Below are 17,798 nucleotides of genomic sequence, written 5' to 3'. Positions count from 1 at the left end.
TGGACTGGATACCTTGAATATAAAACAACAAGCTATTTGTACACCACAATGTACAATGTGACGAAACTAATCCCATCAGAGGAGGCAACGATTACATTTTTGCATCTCTTGCTGGTGATTTCCACCCCCTGCTAACTCTTGGTGACATTGCACACCAGTGTGCCGGCCGCCGGGATAAAAATCCCTGCTAAATCTAATTCTGCCTTTTCCAGGTATTTCAAGCTGATTGACAACCATTACGACACAGTGAGGTCGTCACTTATATGCGTAGTTATAAGTCACATATATATTTCTCTCACCAAGCTGCCAAACTGCTTATTAAGTCTTAACAAAAAAACTTTCAATGATCTCTCTGTGGCTTAAAAGACCATTATCTCACCCCGGCTGCAGGACCGATCATCTGGAGTCCTCATGTGTGCAAATGATTACTACTTCTTCTCATGCATGAAGCTTAATATAGTCTTCTGGGAAGGCTTATTAAAACCGAAGAAATAAATTCTCACAAAGTAAAACATCAATGTCAGATCAGCAACAAACCATTTATATTGTGAAAAAAATAGAAACACAGCAAATTACAGTACTTGGGCCTTCTGAGAAAATACTTATGTGCAAATGTGTGTAAATTGGGCGCTGGACGTACTGATTTCAACACACTGGTCCAAACCTTCGTCAGCCTGAAGAACAGAAGCTCCTTTTGTCCTTTGCACGTAAATGGGTTTGTGTCCTCAAAAATAATTATTGCCTCTAACTAGTTATGTAGGCCAAATATATTATCTGCATTCCATTCCAAACTGCTCTAATAATAATAAAGAATGGCAAACATCCAACACGATGAGAAATGTAAAAGCTCAGCGCACCGATTGACTTGAGGAAATAGAAATACTACTATAGAAATAAACATTTATTATTATTATTATTATCAACACTTGAAATGGTGGAGGCACTTTCAAATGATGTATTACAAAATGTAAAGCAGAATACTAATTTGTATTATAACTTTACAGTTGCATTGTTCAATGTGTGTGAGTGTATACATATGTAACTGTATGCCATATTTTTTGAAAATACAGATATAGGATTCACACTTGTTTTTTTTTCTTCTTTATTATTTTAAATACATTTCATTTTTGTATTATGTCCATGTGTCCAGCATGGAAGGGCTTCATTAAATTGACATTAAACACTTTCCTGTGAAAATCCAAGCGCAATAAGTACCCTGGCTGCCTGGCATGGACTAATGTACTTAAAACTGTGTCTGTGTGGTTAGAATTCCTCCAGCACAAGCACAACAAAGAATATATAATTTCCAAAGCGTGATGAAACAAAATGTGTCAGTTTCCGTTATACTTTCAAAAGAGGTTGGATTAGGTTTGTAGTGGCAATTTAGTTTGAATCAAATGAATTCCCAAAGAAAGGGGAGGAGTTGTAATTGTTGCACCTGTCTGTGATGCTGCAGGTGTCGATCGGGTGAGGCCAGAGGGACGATGGGCCCCGGGTCCCGGACGCTCTCCGGAGTTTGCGGTAAACACAGTCTGTCATCTTGATCCGTCTCCCCCTCCGCCTGCTCCATTATCACTCCCAGCTCTGGGAAGCCCTCCAACTTCTCCAACTGGAACAGATGATACGGCCACGAGAAGCCTGTGTTGTCATTTTTTCTGTACCAACACGTTCTGTTTCAGGCTCACAGTCGCTAAGCTTTATCCCAGCATGCAATGGGAGAGGAACTACTGATTTCCCTCAGTTGTCATATGCTCAGTACTTTTCGATCCCATCTTCGCAACAAGCATTCAATTTAAAAGACTTTGGTGTTGCACGACTATTCTGCCTTGACTTGAGCAAAGGGTTCTGTTGGGATTAAAATTCAAGGGGCGGATGGTTAACTTGCCGCGAGGACGCGAGGACGCATGGGCTGCACACTGCTGCACCATCTGTACACCCAAACCGGTTTCACAAGATGCCTCGTGAATAAAGTGATGACAACAGAAGCTTTGTGATCATAATGTCAAACCCATTCAATGTAAACACAAAGACCGTAGAAATCTCCCGCGTTTGCATTAGCGAAAACTGGGATTTAGGATTTGGGATAACTAAATGTGTCTCACGCTCATCAAACCTCCGTCTCACCTCCGGGTTCCCCGTCTCCTCTCCGCAGTCGTCCTTGCTGCCGAGCCTCCAGTGCGTGAGGATCCACCTGAGCTTCATATAGAAGATGATGTTGTTGCGTCTGAAGAGGCGAACCTCCTGCTGCAGCGTGGCTCTCTCCTGAGGCCAGGGCACTTCGTGGGTCTGAAGACCCTGCAGGTCCAGACCTCCACGCTGGGCCTCCAGACGCAGTCGCTCGTCTTCCTGCTGAGAAAAAGGGGACCCGGCGAGAAAGACGCGCTTTCACTTTGACGGGAAAAGGTTTCATTCGAATTCGTCGTCGATAAATAACAATAGTGAGTGAGGCACTAACGTTGAAAGTCATTTTTCTCTATAAGTTGGATAAAAAAAAAACTTCCTGCAATGTTGCAGCAGGTCTATTGTGTGGAGATTACATTATACATTTTGTATGCAATGGCTAAAAAAAACAAAAAAAACTTTTTTTCAAATTAAAGGATTATTCAAGTACAAAAAGTGAATTAGTGTGAACTGCATGTGACATAATGAAGATAATCCTTCTAAATCTAAAACAACATGCAGGTGTGGATATTAAAGCAAGACGTTCTTTCCTCTCCAGTGACGACACTTGATCATGTTAGAACTCGGTGCTGCTACACGCTCAATGTGTGACCGGCTGCCTTTGTTGTACCTGAGGGAAAGAAACGACGGCCTCCTGCTCCTCCGCCGCTGCTCTCAGCCTTCGCTCGTGATCCAGACGAAACTGGAGGTCAGAAGCGGGCGCGTCCCGGAGCTGCGCCCGCAACGGCACATGCACGGTTACTTTAAAACACTTTGGATAAAACAACATCACATATTGGCGCCGCACCATCATTCTGTTAAGCTGTATTTAGAAGACAAACTAAATCAGAAGGAGATGGGTTACGCTTGACTGGATTTGTTGTCTACATTCTCCACTGCCAATCTAAAACCCACCGAGCAGCGCCGGGAAGCCCAGAAATAATAGGTGTGTTTCTCAAAACCACGTCCAACTCGATTATCCAACCACACCAAACGAAACGTCTGAAAGGCTCAGCGAGCTTCCTCTAAATCGTGGTATTATTTCCCCGAAATCAACTGTAGGAACCTTCCTACAGGTGAATAAATGCTCAGAGGGAAATGAGGTTATGGTTTTGAATGCAATGATTCACCGAGTCTTTCACAAGACTTTCCCTGTCCGTCCTCCTATAGATAACAATTTGGAAATTGCCACGTGGTTTTATTCTAATGAGCTTTCCTCCTTCCGCCTGAGCAGGCGTTAACTGTACCCTCCAGCAGCAGGGCGAGCTGTTCGGCTGCGGGCCCTGACCCGGGATCCCCTCTAGGTCAAATCCCGCAGGGCCCACAGCGAAGAGCTAATCCCGCCGCATTCGAGCCGCTTTCACATTCGCTCATTTCACCTCGCTGATTACACGGGGGACACAAAGGAATCCACGTTGTGTGTGTGTGTGTGTGTGTGTGTGTGTGTGTGTAACCGTTACAGCCTCACATCACCGCTGGCAGAAATCTGCATTGCGTAACAGCGGGCAATTTGTCTGCGTACATTAGCATGAGGCGGCAAATCGTGGATCCCGGAGTTTAGCAGGTCTGCGCTGCACTGCGCTGCAGTAACGTGGCTACGCGACCCTCTGGTGCTGTGCACGGTGACACTTCTGTTTGAACTGCACTTTCACACGCGTTTAATCTGCAGAGTCGACCAGTGACGGTGCAGCCGGTGGTGATGGAGTGTTGCCAGAGGGGCTTCACGACAGAGTGCACGCTCAGCTGTGATACACTGAGTGCATACGTACACCGCAGCCGCCTCACGCTGTTTTAGAGGGCACTAAACTGTCCACCAGCAGATATCGGGAACAATTGAAACAATCATCCTATAATTTAAGAACTCCTCACAACTCTGGACTTTTTACAAAAACATTTTAAGGGAACATGGCGTGAATTTAAAAGGTGGTCGCCAAATGTTGAATAAAAGATTTCATAAAATGAAATAAATATAAATCAGTGGCTGTGGGAGTGTATATTTAGTGCAGAATGAATGAAAGTGGAATCAAAATGGGCCGTAGCTGGAGTGTAAAGACAGGCTGGGCTGAGCGGCCTTCTGATCATAAGCAACAAATCTCAAAGCATCACTTTGTGTATTTCGGTAGAGATTGTGAAGGCTACTCATGGCACAAACAGACTTTTAAAAAAAAAGTACTTTAAATGTACATACGTGCAAAACATTGAGCAGTCAGAGATTTATAAAAATATATTTTTGGGGGTTTTAATCTGTTAAAGTGAACTGACCGCCATCGTTAAAAGAGAAACAACAACATTTTCAGTATAATGACACTTATACTGTACCAGTTACTCTGTTTCATTTAAGGTGTGTCAATGATTTCAAGCTGCATTTTGTAAAATCATGATCAGATTATTTTTATTCATATATAATTTGTCTGAACGGCAACAAATTTAACCAAAAATGACACGGTTTTGGGAGCGTCTACAAGCTCTGCAGAGCTGCAGGACACAGAGAACCAGACCAAACCAAATCAGATTTTGTCTTGAAATCCTTTTAAATGATTAGAAAAGAGAGTCCAGGTGGACAGAAGACCCGTGTACGGGGCTCATAGTGTGGAGCCAGTGTCAACGGGAGATTGAGAGAGGGAGGGAGGAGGCACTGACCTCTGCTCTTAAAGCCAGGGGCCTGTGGTACCTAGTGAGTCCTTTGGCTCCCCTGCTCGGGGCCTGGCCCTGGCTCTGGCTCTGGCTCTGGGGCTCCACGCCTCGCTCCTGTCCTAGACGCCACTCCAGCTCATCCCTCTGAACGGACTGTGAGTGACGTGGGGTGGGGGAAGGGTGGGGGAGAGGAGGGGAGGGGAGGGGGGTGAGGGGATGGGGAGATGGGGGGACAGGTGCAGGACGTGGGGCGCAGGTGATGGTCGTGGTATTAGGAACAATGTGTGAGGTGGATTGTGGACAAAACAGACCAAAAGACAACAAACAGCGTGACGGGGGGGACGACGAGTGGAACAGCGCGCGGGGACAAATTTTACAAAAAGAAAACAGAAAAGGGGTAAAGAATATAAGCTAGTGGGGGGGGAAATGAACAGACTACACGGTGTGAAGAAGAGCAAATTGACTAGAGTAAGACAAAAAGCGCAAAGAGAAAGACCAACTTAAAGATGACGGCGTATGAGAGAGATGAGAAGAGAACAAGAATGAGGATGAACAAAATCATGGGCTGAAACATCTGGCGGGAACACAAAGAGGAACAAAGAGAGGGAATAAGGGGTTTGGGGGGAGAGGGGGTGGGGGGGGAGGGGAGAATGCAAAACACTTGTTATGAAGCGCATGCAATGAGGGATACATGAATCCAAACCAACAGCTGAGAGATACCGCGGAAAACTGCAGCGCGGGAGAGCTAGCACGCCAAAGCTTTCCAACAACGCATGCCTGTGCAAAGCTGCGTGTTGTGAAGAAGAAGAAGTCAGCTAAGGGAGGTTTCACCTGGAGGCTGTACGATGCACATCGCTTTCAGAAGACACAGCATTTGAAATACACAGGAGGCGTCGTTAAACTTGTTCCAACTGGCAGTGAGGATTCTTTCTTTTTATGTTAGTGTGCGGCACTATGACATATTCTCATTATTTTGACTTTAATATCTTGAAACTTTTATCTTGTATTTACAACAACATTAAGTCATTATTAGGATTATTGTTCTTTGAGCTGCGCACTTGAATTCTACCAGATGGGATAAGCAAAAGGGATATGATGTGCAAGCTTCTGTGTTTCCTTCCCAATCAGCTTCTTGTAACTAAGCAATAGGTTTTCCAACACTATGTCAATGTCTTATATACAAGATAAACCATTGGTACTAATGAGAAACAATTATCACATATCTGTGCTTTTATCACATATTTAAAACTTATAATTACAACATGCAAATTATACTTGATGATCTGGCTAATGAAAAATCATTATCATTATCATCAACGATTGAAACGGCAGGATACTTATTATTTTAAGAAGTCATAGTTACACAAATTCATTCCATAACTATGAGATGAAAATGTTATTGTTTGTAAATCGTAATTATGACATACGGGGCTTGTTGTTATGCTATAAAAATGATAAAATTATAGGATTCCAATAATAAAAGGGAGGTAACATTTCAATCTTCTGTAGATGTTTCCTTTTCCTTATAATATTCACGTGGTCTTTGCTGCTGCAGTGGGGCTGTAAGTGGACAAAGGCCTCTTTGCTTTGAACAGGCGTGAGTCGTCAGTACGGAGGTTAGCTTCGCCAAAACCACCCAGCTTCATCCAGACTAACCAGAGAGCCGTGGAGGCAAAGGAGCAAAGCACAAACAAGTCATTGGCAGATAGAATCGGCGTGCCGGAGGATTCACTCTCTCACTGCTACAAAGCGGATTGGATTCTTGAAGTGCCAAAACGTTTGCGCTGCCGAGGTCTCCGTCGGACATAATGAACCTGCTTTGGGAGAGTAGACGGTGTGTTGACATGCTCGACTTACGAGGCGATAAGACAAGAACAGCCAGCGGGGTTCTTCCACAGGCCACTCGCACCGCAGCGCCATGCAACTCTCTCTTCTATCCAACAGAGGTTATTTTAGACAGTGCACACATTTATTTTTATTACGGTTGGTTTCCTTGGCAACGCGCCGTGGAGTAACCAATCCCACGTGTCTGTCAGCGTTGATCTGTGGTGCCAACATAATAGCTACACCAATTCGTGCCTCATAACGAGTCACGCAGACGACGGCACGGCGTAACAAAGCTGCCAGGGGGAAAAATACTTGCATCATGCACACGACGGCAAAAGCTTTGAATCAGGCCAAATGGAAGAAGCTGCCACTACGCCTTTAGTGCTCCATTCATACCGAGCACCCGGTCAAGCACCCTGCTGAGTGAGCGCAGGGAAAGAGAGGCGGGCAGGGCCGCCGGCTGTGAGGATGTGCATGGAGATGCAGATGTAAATGTGGCAGCTGATGGCGATGGTGGTTTGGTGGGAGGGGCGGCGGGTTAATGCCAGCGCGGTAGAGCTGGGTGGCTCAGGTCGGAGCGCGGCCGCTGATTAGGACGTCTCTTTATGTTGTTAATTGGGGCTTAAAAAAAGAAGAGGGTCGGATGTTTCAAGTCTGTCCAACCTCAATCAAGCTAGTGATGCTCTGATATATCTGTGGTGATTATACGGACTCCTGTTTAAAATAAAACATAGAGGATCATGACTTCCCGGCCTGTGTTCCACGGAGGTTCCTGTTCAGTCTGATCTTGCCTTAAGACCAAGTTAGAATAAGTCCGACCTCTTAGAGAGGACACAAATTTAGCAAACTAAAACTGGTAAAGTCCAATATTAACAGTATAGTTGCGATAAACCGTCAAAAGAACAAGAGAAGCAATTGAAATCTATGCAGAAGAGATCCCTGTTCTCTTTTTACTTCATGCATTCTTGCATTCTCTTCAAAACCTGCCGCCTCCACAACACAAAGACACTTAACCTCAACTAGAAGCCAGTAGCGGCTAATGGCATTTAACATTTTTAAACTTATGGTCTTCCTACAGCACACCTTAGTTATACGTCACAGAGCGCCCCATCTTATTGTCTTTCTCCTCTATTTCATAAAAAGGTCAGAATGATCTCTCAACATACTGGCATATAAATATTGAAGTAAGATAGACCTGAAAGAATCCGAACCCATCCTGAAGCCATGTTGCCCTCCAACTTAATGAGATTCACATTGACAGGCATGGCTGTGGACGGTGTGAGTCCTGGTGGAGACGCACAGCTCTGTCACGGTCTTTAATTAGAGACACGTTCTTTATTTCATGTATTTATTTCTTGGGCCTTGAATACTGAACTAACACTGCACACTTAGGGCCATTTTAAATTAAACCTAAATGAATTGTCACATTTACAAATACACACGTGGGTTTTCTCGTGGTTGTCTGCTATTTGATCTGGATGACCTTTGTGTATTGCTGTGAAGCTACTTGGTGCAGTAGTGTTTCGTTCATGCTATAGACAGATCAGAAGGGCTGCTTTTGAAGTTCGATGCCAATCAATGTCCTGATGGAAGATTTTAAAAGAAGAACTTGTTTGCATAATATAAAGTACTGACTTTTTCCTCATCATCGCTAACTGCCATACTTGCTGACGTGCTTTTCTCCTCAATTATTATTCCGAGATTTCTCTTCATGCAAAAGTACCAAGCAGCCAGGGAAAGAAAACCTCTCAATATGCTGAGGGACGTCACCAACAGCAGCCGAAAAGGATGAAGAAGTTCATCCCTGGGACTTACCTGGAAGTCTGTAGCCAGGTCTCTTCCAAAGGTGCCGATGGGAGAGTCCCGGGACATGGAGGTGACTGTAGACAGGAAGCTGCTGGACTCCGTGAGGTTCGGCATGGGGGACAGATCGTCCGTCCTCTCTCTCAGCCCCTCCCCCACGTGGTCCAGCTTCTCCATGAAGATGTGTAGCTCAGTGCGGAAAGCCTTCATGCGAGTGTTGATGGTGTCCAGGACCTGGGTGTCTGGTTTGGATCCAGGCGCCTCCGCTTCTTCCGGGCTCTCTCCCGTCGTCACCAGCAGCCTGCCCTCGAAGATCAGACTGTCCGTGTCCGTGATCAGGCGGTCCACCGTCTTGCCGAGCCGATCCGCCTCGCGCTTCACGTTGGTGAACGACTCGCGCTCCTCCCTCCGGCGGTTGGCCATTTCCGCGGCGCTCAGCTCGCTGCCGTCCGACGGCTTGGCGCTTCCGAACCCCGAGGTGGTCGCGGTTTTCTCAAACAGGTCTTCGGAGTCGCTTTCGCCCCCGATCGGCCCCTCTCTCTTGGGGTGGAGGAGGAGAAGACGGCCGGCCTCCTCTTCCTCGGCTGCTTCTCGGCGCCCTGCGTCGCTCTCCGCGTCGCTGTCCCGGGGGCTGCCGGTGCGCAGGCCCAGGTGCGCGGCCAGGTCACAGCGCTGGACGTTGGACACGAGGACCCGGTTCTCGTATTGCAGCTTCATCACCTTTCCGCTCAGCTCGTTGATCTGCATGCGGGCCGATTTAAGCTCCTCCATCATCATCATCCCACTGCTGGAGCCGTTGCCGGTTCCTCCATTACCGGGTTTGAACAGGCCTCCCTCGCCGGCCTCCTCGCCGACAGAGCTGCCGCTGCCGCTGCCCGGTCCGAACTTGAAGCGATTGAGCTCCGACGTTAGCTGCCGGTTGTGGTCCTCGATCTCGGAGATGGAGCGCCGCAGCAGCTCGGCCTCTTCCTCCACGAACTGCAGGTGGCGACGCAGCTCGCTCGCCGAATCGAGCGCGTCGCAACCGTAGGGCGACGAGGGCATGCTGGAGAACGGTTCCCGCCCAAAGCAGTCTCTCTCGTACTGAACTCGGATGTCCTCGTTTTCCGCCCGCAGGCTGCGGTTCTCCACCTCCAGCTCCACGATCTTCCTGCCCAGGATGTTGGCCTCTTCCTCCACCAGCTTGAGCCGTAAGCGCAGCTCGGCCTCTCGGGTGGTGTGAGGACCCCCGCCGGAGCACTCGGCCAGCGGAAGGGGACTGTCCACGTCCCCGTAGACCGACTTGTATTTCTGCAGCTCCTGCTCCAGTTCGTCCTTCTCCCGACCGAGCTTCGCCATCTTCTTTCTCATCAGGCCGGACTCCTCTTTGGAAAACTGGAGCTGGCATCTGAGGTCTGCACTGTCCTCCTAGCAGGGGGATAGCGATGAGGAAGTCGCAATTAAAACGTTTTATATATATATATATATATATAATTTATTTATACACTGCAGAGGTTCGCCTACACAGCCGGTACATAGTATTGTTTTCAGGGGATTTGTTGACATCAAGAAAGCTGATCATTTTATGCCCACAGCATGAAATGTTTTATGATGATGAGTTCTGAGGAAAAAAATATCTTTAAAAATGTTTTTACCTGACTCGTGGACTTCTTATCTTTAAATGTTTCCCTGCTTCCTCGTCTCCTCACTGCAGTCTGGAAAAGAACAAAGAAGGAGGATGTAAAACATTTTAATCATGTTCAACATGATTCACTTTCACTCCTCAAGGGAAACATAAATTAAACAAAACAGCACAATGATAAAAGCGAAAAAATTGGCTTTGTGAATTCAAAGCATCTCTGCAGTTTTGGGTTGACGTCCATAGATCTCAATGCCAGTGTTTAGAAAGACATAACACCAATCAGTTGGAACAAATACATTTGTAACTATTTGCACCGTCTTGTATGAAGCAGACTCTGCAAAAGGCCAGAAGAACATTAATCTACGTGGATGTCTTACGTAACATTTCCATCATCAGGTCAAATCCACGTCTAATAAGGAAGTAGTTACTCCAATGCAGGCTGAAGATCACATGACATAATCACTGTCGTCGTAATGGTAATAGCCGCTATCAAAGGCCAACATCTGCTAACCGCGTCGGTCTGATTGCGAGCGGACGAGCAGAGAGGACGGACACCGTCTGATTTACATGTTGGAAATGATCAGCTCGGCATTAACAACTCAAAACCTCAAATTACAGATGATTTTCTGTTGTGTCTATTTTTTTGCATCCAAGTGTAAAGCACCAGCGTGTTTTAGATCCCATTCAGAGCTCAGTGTGACAGACGTCTTATCCCGGCTCAGTGGCACATGCTGCTTCCACAACGCTCCGGGGGGGAAAAGCATCTGCCTGTCCAGTGGGGGAAAACTGTCCTGAAGCGAATACTGTACCAGGCGCAGCACGCAAAGCCCGGATGAAACAGGGTCCTCTGCACGCCGGCTTAGTCTGAGCAACTAATAAAATCATTCAATTTGATTACGTCTGTGAGACAAGAAAAAGGAAAGGAGAGAGGAAATGTAGAGAGAGACAGAGAGGAAGAAATCCCACTCTATAAATGCAGAGTGAGGGCAGAGCTTCCAAGTGTGAACCTTTTCCAGGAACAGATTGCTTCCCTGTCAGAGTTATTTAAAGGTTCTGGCGATCAGTAAAGCAATGCTCTTCTGTAGGAAACAAAAAATGACATCAGTATTTTCAGAAAGACCTCCAAAATGATTATCATTCAACATCTAGATTACACAGAAAAACAACCCCTAAAATACCATTTGTAAAAGTCATTTATAAGGCAAATGATTTAGACTATTTTCATGAATGAGAGTTAATTGTTTGTGTGGATTGTTACCACACGAGAATGAAGCATTTTACCCAATTAGGAGCTCAGCGCACAGACTTTTATTCATCAGGGTTTCAGCTGCGGATGTCTTAGGATACAATGGTCGTCTTCTACTTCCCCCTCATTTTAAGGCCTTGTACAAAACAAACTATTCGCTCTGTTGCCCGCCAAAGTAGACCAGTAGGACAGCGTGAATCATTCATGGGCTGACGGCTGGAAAGTGGGAGGGGGAACGGGTTTCGCCCCCAGCGGGGACAGACCTTGACTCAGTCGCTGGCTCTGCAGCAGGAGGGGAGCGGCCACTTAGAAACAGCCCCAAAAGATGAACGCAACCATATTGTGGAAGGTCACAGCTGCAGGAAGAGACTCAAGCAGAGTTCGGTGACACGCAGTATTTCACCTTCCTGAAGCAGCTGTCGTTTTAACTCAGAAGAAGTTCTTATACGGAGGGATTTTGCTCAATATTTTGTCATTGTCTTTTATCAACATGTTACTGCAGAAGACATAGAAGTATTTTCTGTCTTCTTTGCTGGTGCAACCCAAAGCAGCGATGCAATACTCTAAATATTATGTTACATGTCAAAAGTAATAAAATGGAAGTGATGAAATCTATATTTTTTTCACGATGACACACCGCAATTCACAGTTTTTTCCAGTTATTTATTTGACGTTCACCCGTCCCGCTCGCCTCCCATATTCCCCCCCCGGTCTAGTCTCAGCTTTGTGTCTGTGTCAGTATCTCCAACGCCACTTGCGGTCTAATTCCCAGCCCTGGTGACAGAGCTAATCTCTCAGGGGAGACAGCGGATTAGACGACATCTTGAGCAAAGCGCCGCACAACCTCAAGCTGCCGCGACCAGGGAATCCCGTTTGCTGTGTACAGAGAGTCAACGTGAGGCTCAGAGACAATTCCATGAGCAGTGATGCGATAGATCACGTTACAGAGCTCATGAAAGTCACCTTCCCAAGGTTTTGTCATCATCAGCTGTCATATCTTGTTCTCGCACAATGAGTTCGCTTAAAGCCTCCGTTATAGATAACAGCTAAAAACTTTGATTGGAAGCTACTTGGATCAGCAAGCTGCTACAACTGTTGGTTATACTCTGAACGCCCAGTAGAGCGAGGAGATTGGACTTTTAGAAGAGAAACACTCATACGTCCTACATTAGCGCACACAATTGCACTCATGCACACCAACAAAAAAAAACAAACAGCACAAACATCTTTCTCCACCCGAGTGCACTGTTACCACTGGTGAGTCATGCGGGCTAACAGCCAGCTCCAGCTGGTGTGGGAGCTGGATGTAGTACTGGTTCAGATAGGTTTACTCCCCCGGGTCTGTGGATTGGTAGATTATAGTCACACAGCCGTTACCCCGGACTGAACAGACCAGGCCCTTGATGACTGAATAACTCACTCTGGCCTTCTCCAGTAGCTCCTTCCTGGACTCCTCACACCGTTCTACTTGGTCTTATTCCCCCTTTAGTTGCCTCCCTTCTCCTTTTCTCCTTTCTTTCCTCCTCGCACACCCTTATCATGGTGGCATCTGAGATGTAGAGGGGCGGCTACAGGTTTGTGTGATTCCATCCATCTGAGAGACAGCGTGAGGTAGTGAGGTCATTGCAAAAAAACATCTTAAAAAGCCTCATTTGTGTTGAGGATTATGGTTTATGGCTCAGATGAGAAGTAAGATTTTATGAAATTAAAAATTGAGGTTGGGGTCGATTTAAGATTTGGATTTAAGTTGAAAGCCAGAGGAAAGACTGGATATGGATTAACTGTAGACATTCATCCCTGTGTCTACATGCCATTACGACATAATAGTTACAAAATAAAAAGGTAGAATCTGCTCGGTGCTGCTGCAAAGCTGACTTTATGCTGCTGCTGCGATCATCATCTTGGAAAAACGGTTGCATTCACCGGCAAAAATTATTTTTGGAACAAGTTCCTGATGACGTCCCACAGTGGCGTCACCCAGAAAATCCCAACGTGTGGGTGGAGGATGAGTAAGAATGGGAACACAGCACACAAGTGTATTTTCGGCAGCATCTGTAACTCAACAGCTTGGCCTATTTATGATTTTGCTCAAAGACCGCAACGGAGTGCAGAAAGTGGCGTCTGGCTCCGGTAACAGGATTTAACAATAAGTGTGGGGAGCCCAGCGCAATGGAGGCGGCACCAAGGGTTGGTGGGGGGTGGGAGGGAGAACAAAAGGAGCTGCGACGGCGGGCAGCTGGATGCAGATAAACTCCTTCTCAGGCCCGACAGAAGAGCCTAAGACTCCAGCACAACAGAATAAATAGCGCTCAGCCGGCGGCGCAGCTCAGAGAGATAAATCGCTATGAAATGTTTAGAGGCAGATTATATTAGTGAGATCTGGATGAATGAGCGCTCAATCTGGGCTCTAATCCGTTTGAATAAATTAATTAATACTGCACACACTTGGATGAATGGGTATAACTGTCACATGTTCTCATTTAATTTAATTTTTTCTCGACCCCAGGACACATTTTGACGTGACAAGAGTTTTTCTCTCAATTCCTGCTACACCAGGATTTATGGTGCTGTGTTATTTTTATAGGGACGATCGATCTTTGGCTTGCAGTACTTGCACTAAGCCTGCATGGGCTAAATATACCACCTTGGCATATGCTTCATCAGCCAAATACGAACCACTTGGAATTCAATTTACTGTTGAAAATGGTGCACAAACCCTTTCACCTGTAGCAGCGAGGCTGCTGTGAATAGCTACTGCTGTGATGTTTCAAAAAGGCCCTAAATCAATCGAAGTTAACCGAATTTCAGTAATCCAGTAGAGTGCGCTGCTCAGCCGGTGTGCACGCGTGTTTTTTTGGTTTGTTTTTTACACACGTGTGTGCAGCTGCAGTCATCAGTCTTACTCATGTGTTGAGGAACGTGTGGATGCTTGTTTTCATCCCTTTGCAGTCAGTGTGCACGTCTTTTCATAGTTCTGCTGCATGTGTGCATTTGTTTGACCGTATCAGGAGGATTTTTCTACTAATCCCCATCACAGAACAGACCAGTGTTGCTGTTGTTGTCTCACGCTCCATTTGAAATGAAACAACAGGATACGGCAATTAGCTGCTAATAATAATTAGCAATGTCGTTGATTAGGGGATAAGGACTAAGCAGTGTGTGCACAACAGCGAATCAAGTTTGGGACTAGTCATTATGGGTGTATTTATTTGTATCCGTGTTGCATGCATGACACTATCTTGCAGGCTAACTGCTTTTCAAATGCGTCGAGTGCATAGTGCTGAATCAGCAGGTCCCCGGGGGAGGAGGGGGCCGCAGTGAGGCGATGCTACACTTCACAGAGTGCTCCCATGAGCAGGTTTAGCTTCTCTGAAATGTAGAATTACAACCAGTTCCATCGCACGATCCCTTCATGACACACATATTCATGTTAGCTGAAGCTCTGCCTGATGTGTGCTATATTACGCTGCTTTAGTCATATATTTTGAATTATTTCCTGAAAGCAGCAGAAAAAGGGGGATTAAATAAAGCAAAGAGAGAGGCGGCGAAGAGTCAAGAGAGTAGCACATTGGCCCACAGGAGACAGATAAGAGGTAGAACATATACAGCCCTCATGTATCGGCCTCGAGAGTGTGTGACCTGTACACAACACACACACACACAAATGTGTGACAAGCAGCGGTTTCCGCTGCCAACACTATACCTGCCACGGCTGATCATTGTCTGTAGTCATGACTCCTGAGAATGAAGCATTTTCACACCTCTTTGTCACATTTGTCAATAATATTATTTTCCTTCTCGGGACATTTTATCTGAATATTAGTTGTAAAAAAGAAACAAACACAAAATGCTAGATAAAAGTCTGAGTAGGTATTTTGTGTATTAGAAGCCAAATCTCTCTTCTTTCTTACACTGTAATTCCTATTGAGACGCCTCTGGTTTATCTTCTGACTTTGTGGAGGGCTCTCGAGCCTCTGGTTGGGAAACATTTTCCTTTCACACTATTATTTGTTTCCCTTTAGTCATGCTTTTTGTGTTAGTAGATGTGTATAAATGATAATGATACACGTTATTTTAAACTTCTTATAATTAACGCTAAAAATGTCTCTGCTGGCTCACAGTCAGACACTACACGGATGAAGGTAATAAAGCAGGAAATCCTCTCACGGTAATTAATGTCCCATCGCGTGGCCGGGCTGGCCATCTCTGGTTGCCATAGTAACAGATGGTTTGACCACATTGCCTTCAGGTTACGTAGGTTTATGAATTAACTCTTTCCATACACCATGTTCACCTATTTAGTTGTCAATCAATTAATGAACAACTAAACTAATTTGAATGCCTTCACTTGTTCACTAAATAACCGCTGTTATTAATCAATTTCTAACTATAGGCAATATAATATTTATTGTAATTAGAATTCCATCAAGAACTGACTTTAAATAAGAATATGACATGCTAGATGCATCCATTTTAAACAGTGAGCTGCTTTTGCCCTTTCGCTGATGTGGTTCATATGTGCAGAACTGGCAACCCCCCCCGTGGCTGTGCGAGGCAGATCCAATGTCCCCCACTGCTAGAGCCCAGCAGGTGGAAGTGATGATTGATATTTCTGTTATAAAAAGGGACGGCAGGATGAACAGACAAGTGCAATTTTAGATTTCCGGCCCTGAGTTAAGAATTTTTTTGCATCACTATATAGAGAATGAGCCACGAGGCAGGTAGCTTATCCTACGGATCAAAAGTAAACACCCATCACCTCCAGGTCTCAAACTAAATGTTGCATCTCATTCATTCAATCTGTGCAGGAAGAAAACTGCAACAAAAAAGAAAGAAATAATGTACTAGATCAATTTCCTGTTGAACTGGAGTTTTCCTCAGAGCTGTGAGGTTGCAAGACAACCACCAGAAATATTCAGGAAACAGTTACACAGAGTGGTGTCGGTGGGCCCGCTTAGGAGGAAGCCTGGCTTGACGTTCATCCCTATTTCCTGTTTTTGTGCTAAGCTAAGCTAATTGCATCCTTGGCGCATTAGGCGATTTCATATCGATGAAAGTGCTATTGATCCTTTTATGTACCCCTGACCAAGAAAGCAAATACCATGATAACATCAACCCAAGGAACAAAAATCAGAAAGGTATCCACTTCACTGCTGTGTGTGGAGGTCATACAAAGAGCCTGCACTCCCAACGACGGCTCCTCACCCCCGATTCCAAGAGGAGGCTGAAAAAAAGTGGTCCCGTTTGCGGAGCAACACTAAAAGCTATAAATGACACAGCGGCTCGGGGAGGCCAGGGGGGGAGGGAAGAGCTGCTGTGTCATCTGCCTGCAAACTGTGCAGCGGGTCGGCTGAGTATTCCGGTAAGTCAAACCGGCAGCGTGCCAGCGGCGTGTCACTCGCAGAGACGGAGCCACGTGGCGAGGGCCGATGCCGCTCTGCTCTCGTCGTGATGGTACAGCGTAGACGCAGGAGTCGGGAAAGTGGCACTTAACGGGAGCCCCCCCGGGCAAAATAATGCTGACGAATTGTTCAAGTGGAAGAAGACACTTCTCCACCATCTCTCGCGCTGTTCTTGTCATTGCAAATATCACTGACAGAGACACGTTAAAATCTATTATTTTTAGAAATGTACGCAACCCGTCTTCAACCAGTTTGTGCACTTGAGGTTCAAGCATCTCCCTTTGAAAGAAGATTTCACAGAACTAGTGTTATTCTTCCTTTAAATATATTAAATACATATTTAGTCATAAATGCATTTAACTTTAACTAGCGACACATGAGTGAATCCCTCTGTTGACAAACAAACAAATTCCAAAAAAGACCATAAACAAAGCAGGTGATTTATTCCACTACTGAAAGTATTTGTCAGACCGGACTTACACTGTAAAGTGTCACCCGTAAGTTAAATGACAGAACAGCATGATAGAATTTGAATTTGTAGTGGGTTGTCTCGGTGTTATCATCACCATGACAACAAAACTAAGTCACCTGTTGAAATCAACAATAAGGCTGATGATTTTATCCCATTAAAAGGGCCCAAAACCAACAAGTATTATCTGGGTACACAAATCCGACGAATCATATTTTAATTGTAAGCCTTTCAGAAATTGACGAAGCAGATGTCAGGGAGCATTCAAATGAATAACATACAAATGGTGAGAAATCGACTATTGAATTCACTGGCTCAAATCTCATTCCACTGTAACAGTGGAAGAGACAATAAGCCTACTTAGTCGGCTGTATCGGGCTGTAAAAAGTATTCTCAAGATGGCTGCCGGCTTTAATTAAGCCTTTATCTACAGCTCATTATCCTTCAGCCCATCATTAGAATCTAGCAAGGGACTGCAGCCATTTGTAAGATCATCTCATAATTATTATGAGCCAAGTCAGTTCTTTTTGTGAGATATGTGCCAATAAGGCACACATGAAAAAATAAATAAACTAGTTCTGATCATAAACCTCTATCACTCTATCGGGGACTGTGCAGAGGCAGCCCGGCTCCTCC

At 45.4% G+C, this 17,798-nt stretch overlaps 1 protein-coding gene across 9 annotated transcripts in view; it reads right to left on the bottom strand.

The window, feature by feature from the left end:
• mtcl1 (microtubule crosslinking factor 1) overlaps window positions 1-17,798 on the bottom strand; it is a 43,306-nt gene that overhangs the window by 13,846 nt on the left and 11,662 nt on the right. For 5 of the 9 annotated variants that reach the window (XR_013467144.1, XR_013467145.1, XM_040170511.2 and 2 more), the window contains exons 4-9: window positions 10,059-10,118; window positions 8,437-9,831; window positions 4,801-4,947; window positions 2,792-2,893; window positions 2,125-2,349; window positions 1,439-1,609 (exon numbers count right to left, since the gene is read on the bottom strand). Coding sequence is in view for 6 of the 9 variants with exons in the window: in XM_040170511.2 (XP_040026445.2) it covers window positions 1,439-1,609; window positions 2,125-2,349; window positions 2,792-2,893; window positions 4,801-4,947; window positions 8,437-9,831; window positions 10,059-10,118 (2,100 nt within the window). In the remaining 3 variants the exon portion in view is untranslated. The remainder of the gene's footprint in view (window positions 1-1,438; window positions 1,610-2,124; window positions 2,350-2,791; window positions 2,894-4,800; window positions 4,948-8,436; window positions 9,832-10,058; window positions 10,119-17,798) is intronic. The other 4 variants (XR_013467146.1, XM_040170507.2, XM_040170508.2 and 1 more) reach the window with 3 other exon arrangements.

This window comes from Gasterosteus aculeatus, chromosome 3 (assembly GCF_964276395.1).
Source record: "Gasterosteus aculeatus chromosome 3, fGasAcu3.hap1.1, whole genome shotgun sequence".
Lineage (NCBI taxonomy): Eukaryota > Metazoa > Chordata > Actinopteri > Perciformes > Gasterosteidae > Gasterosteus > Gasterosteus aculeatus.
This window is presented reverse-complemented; position numbering and strand designations above follow the sequence as displayed.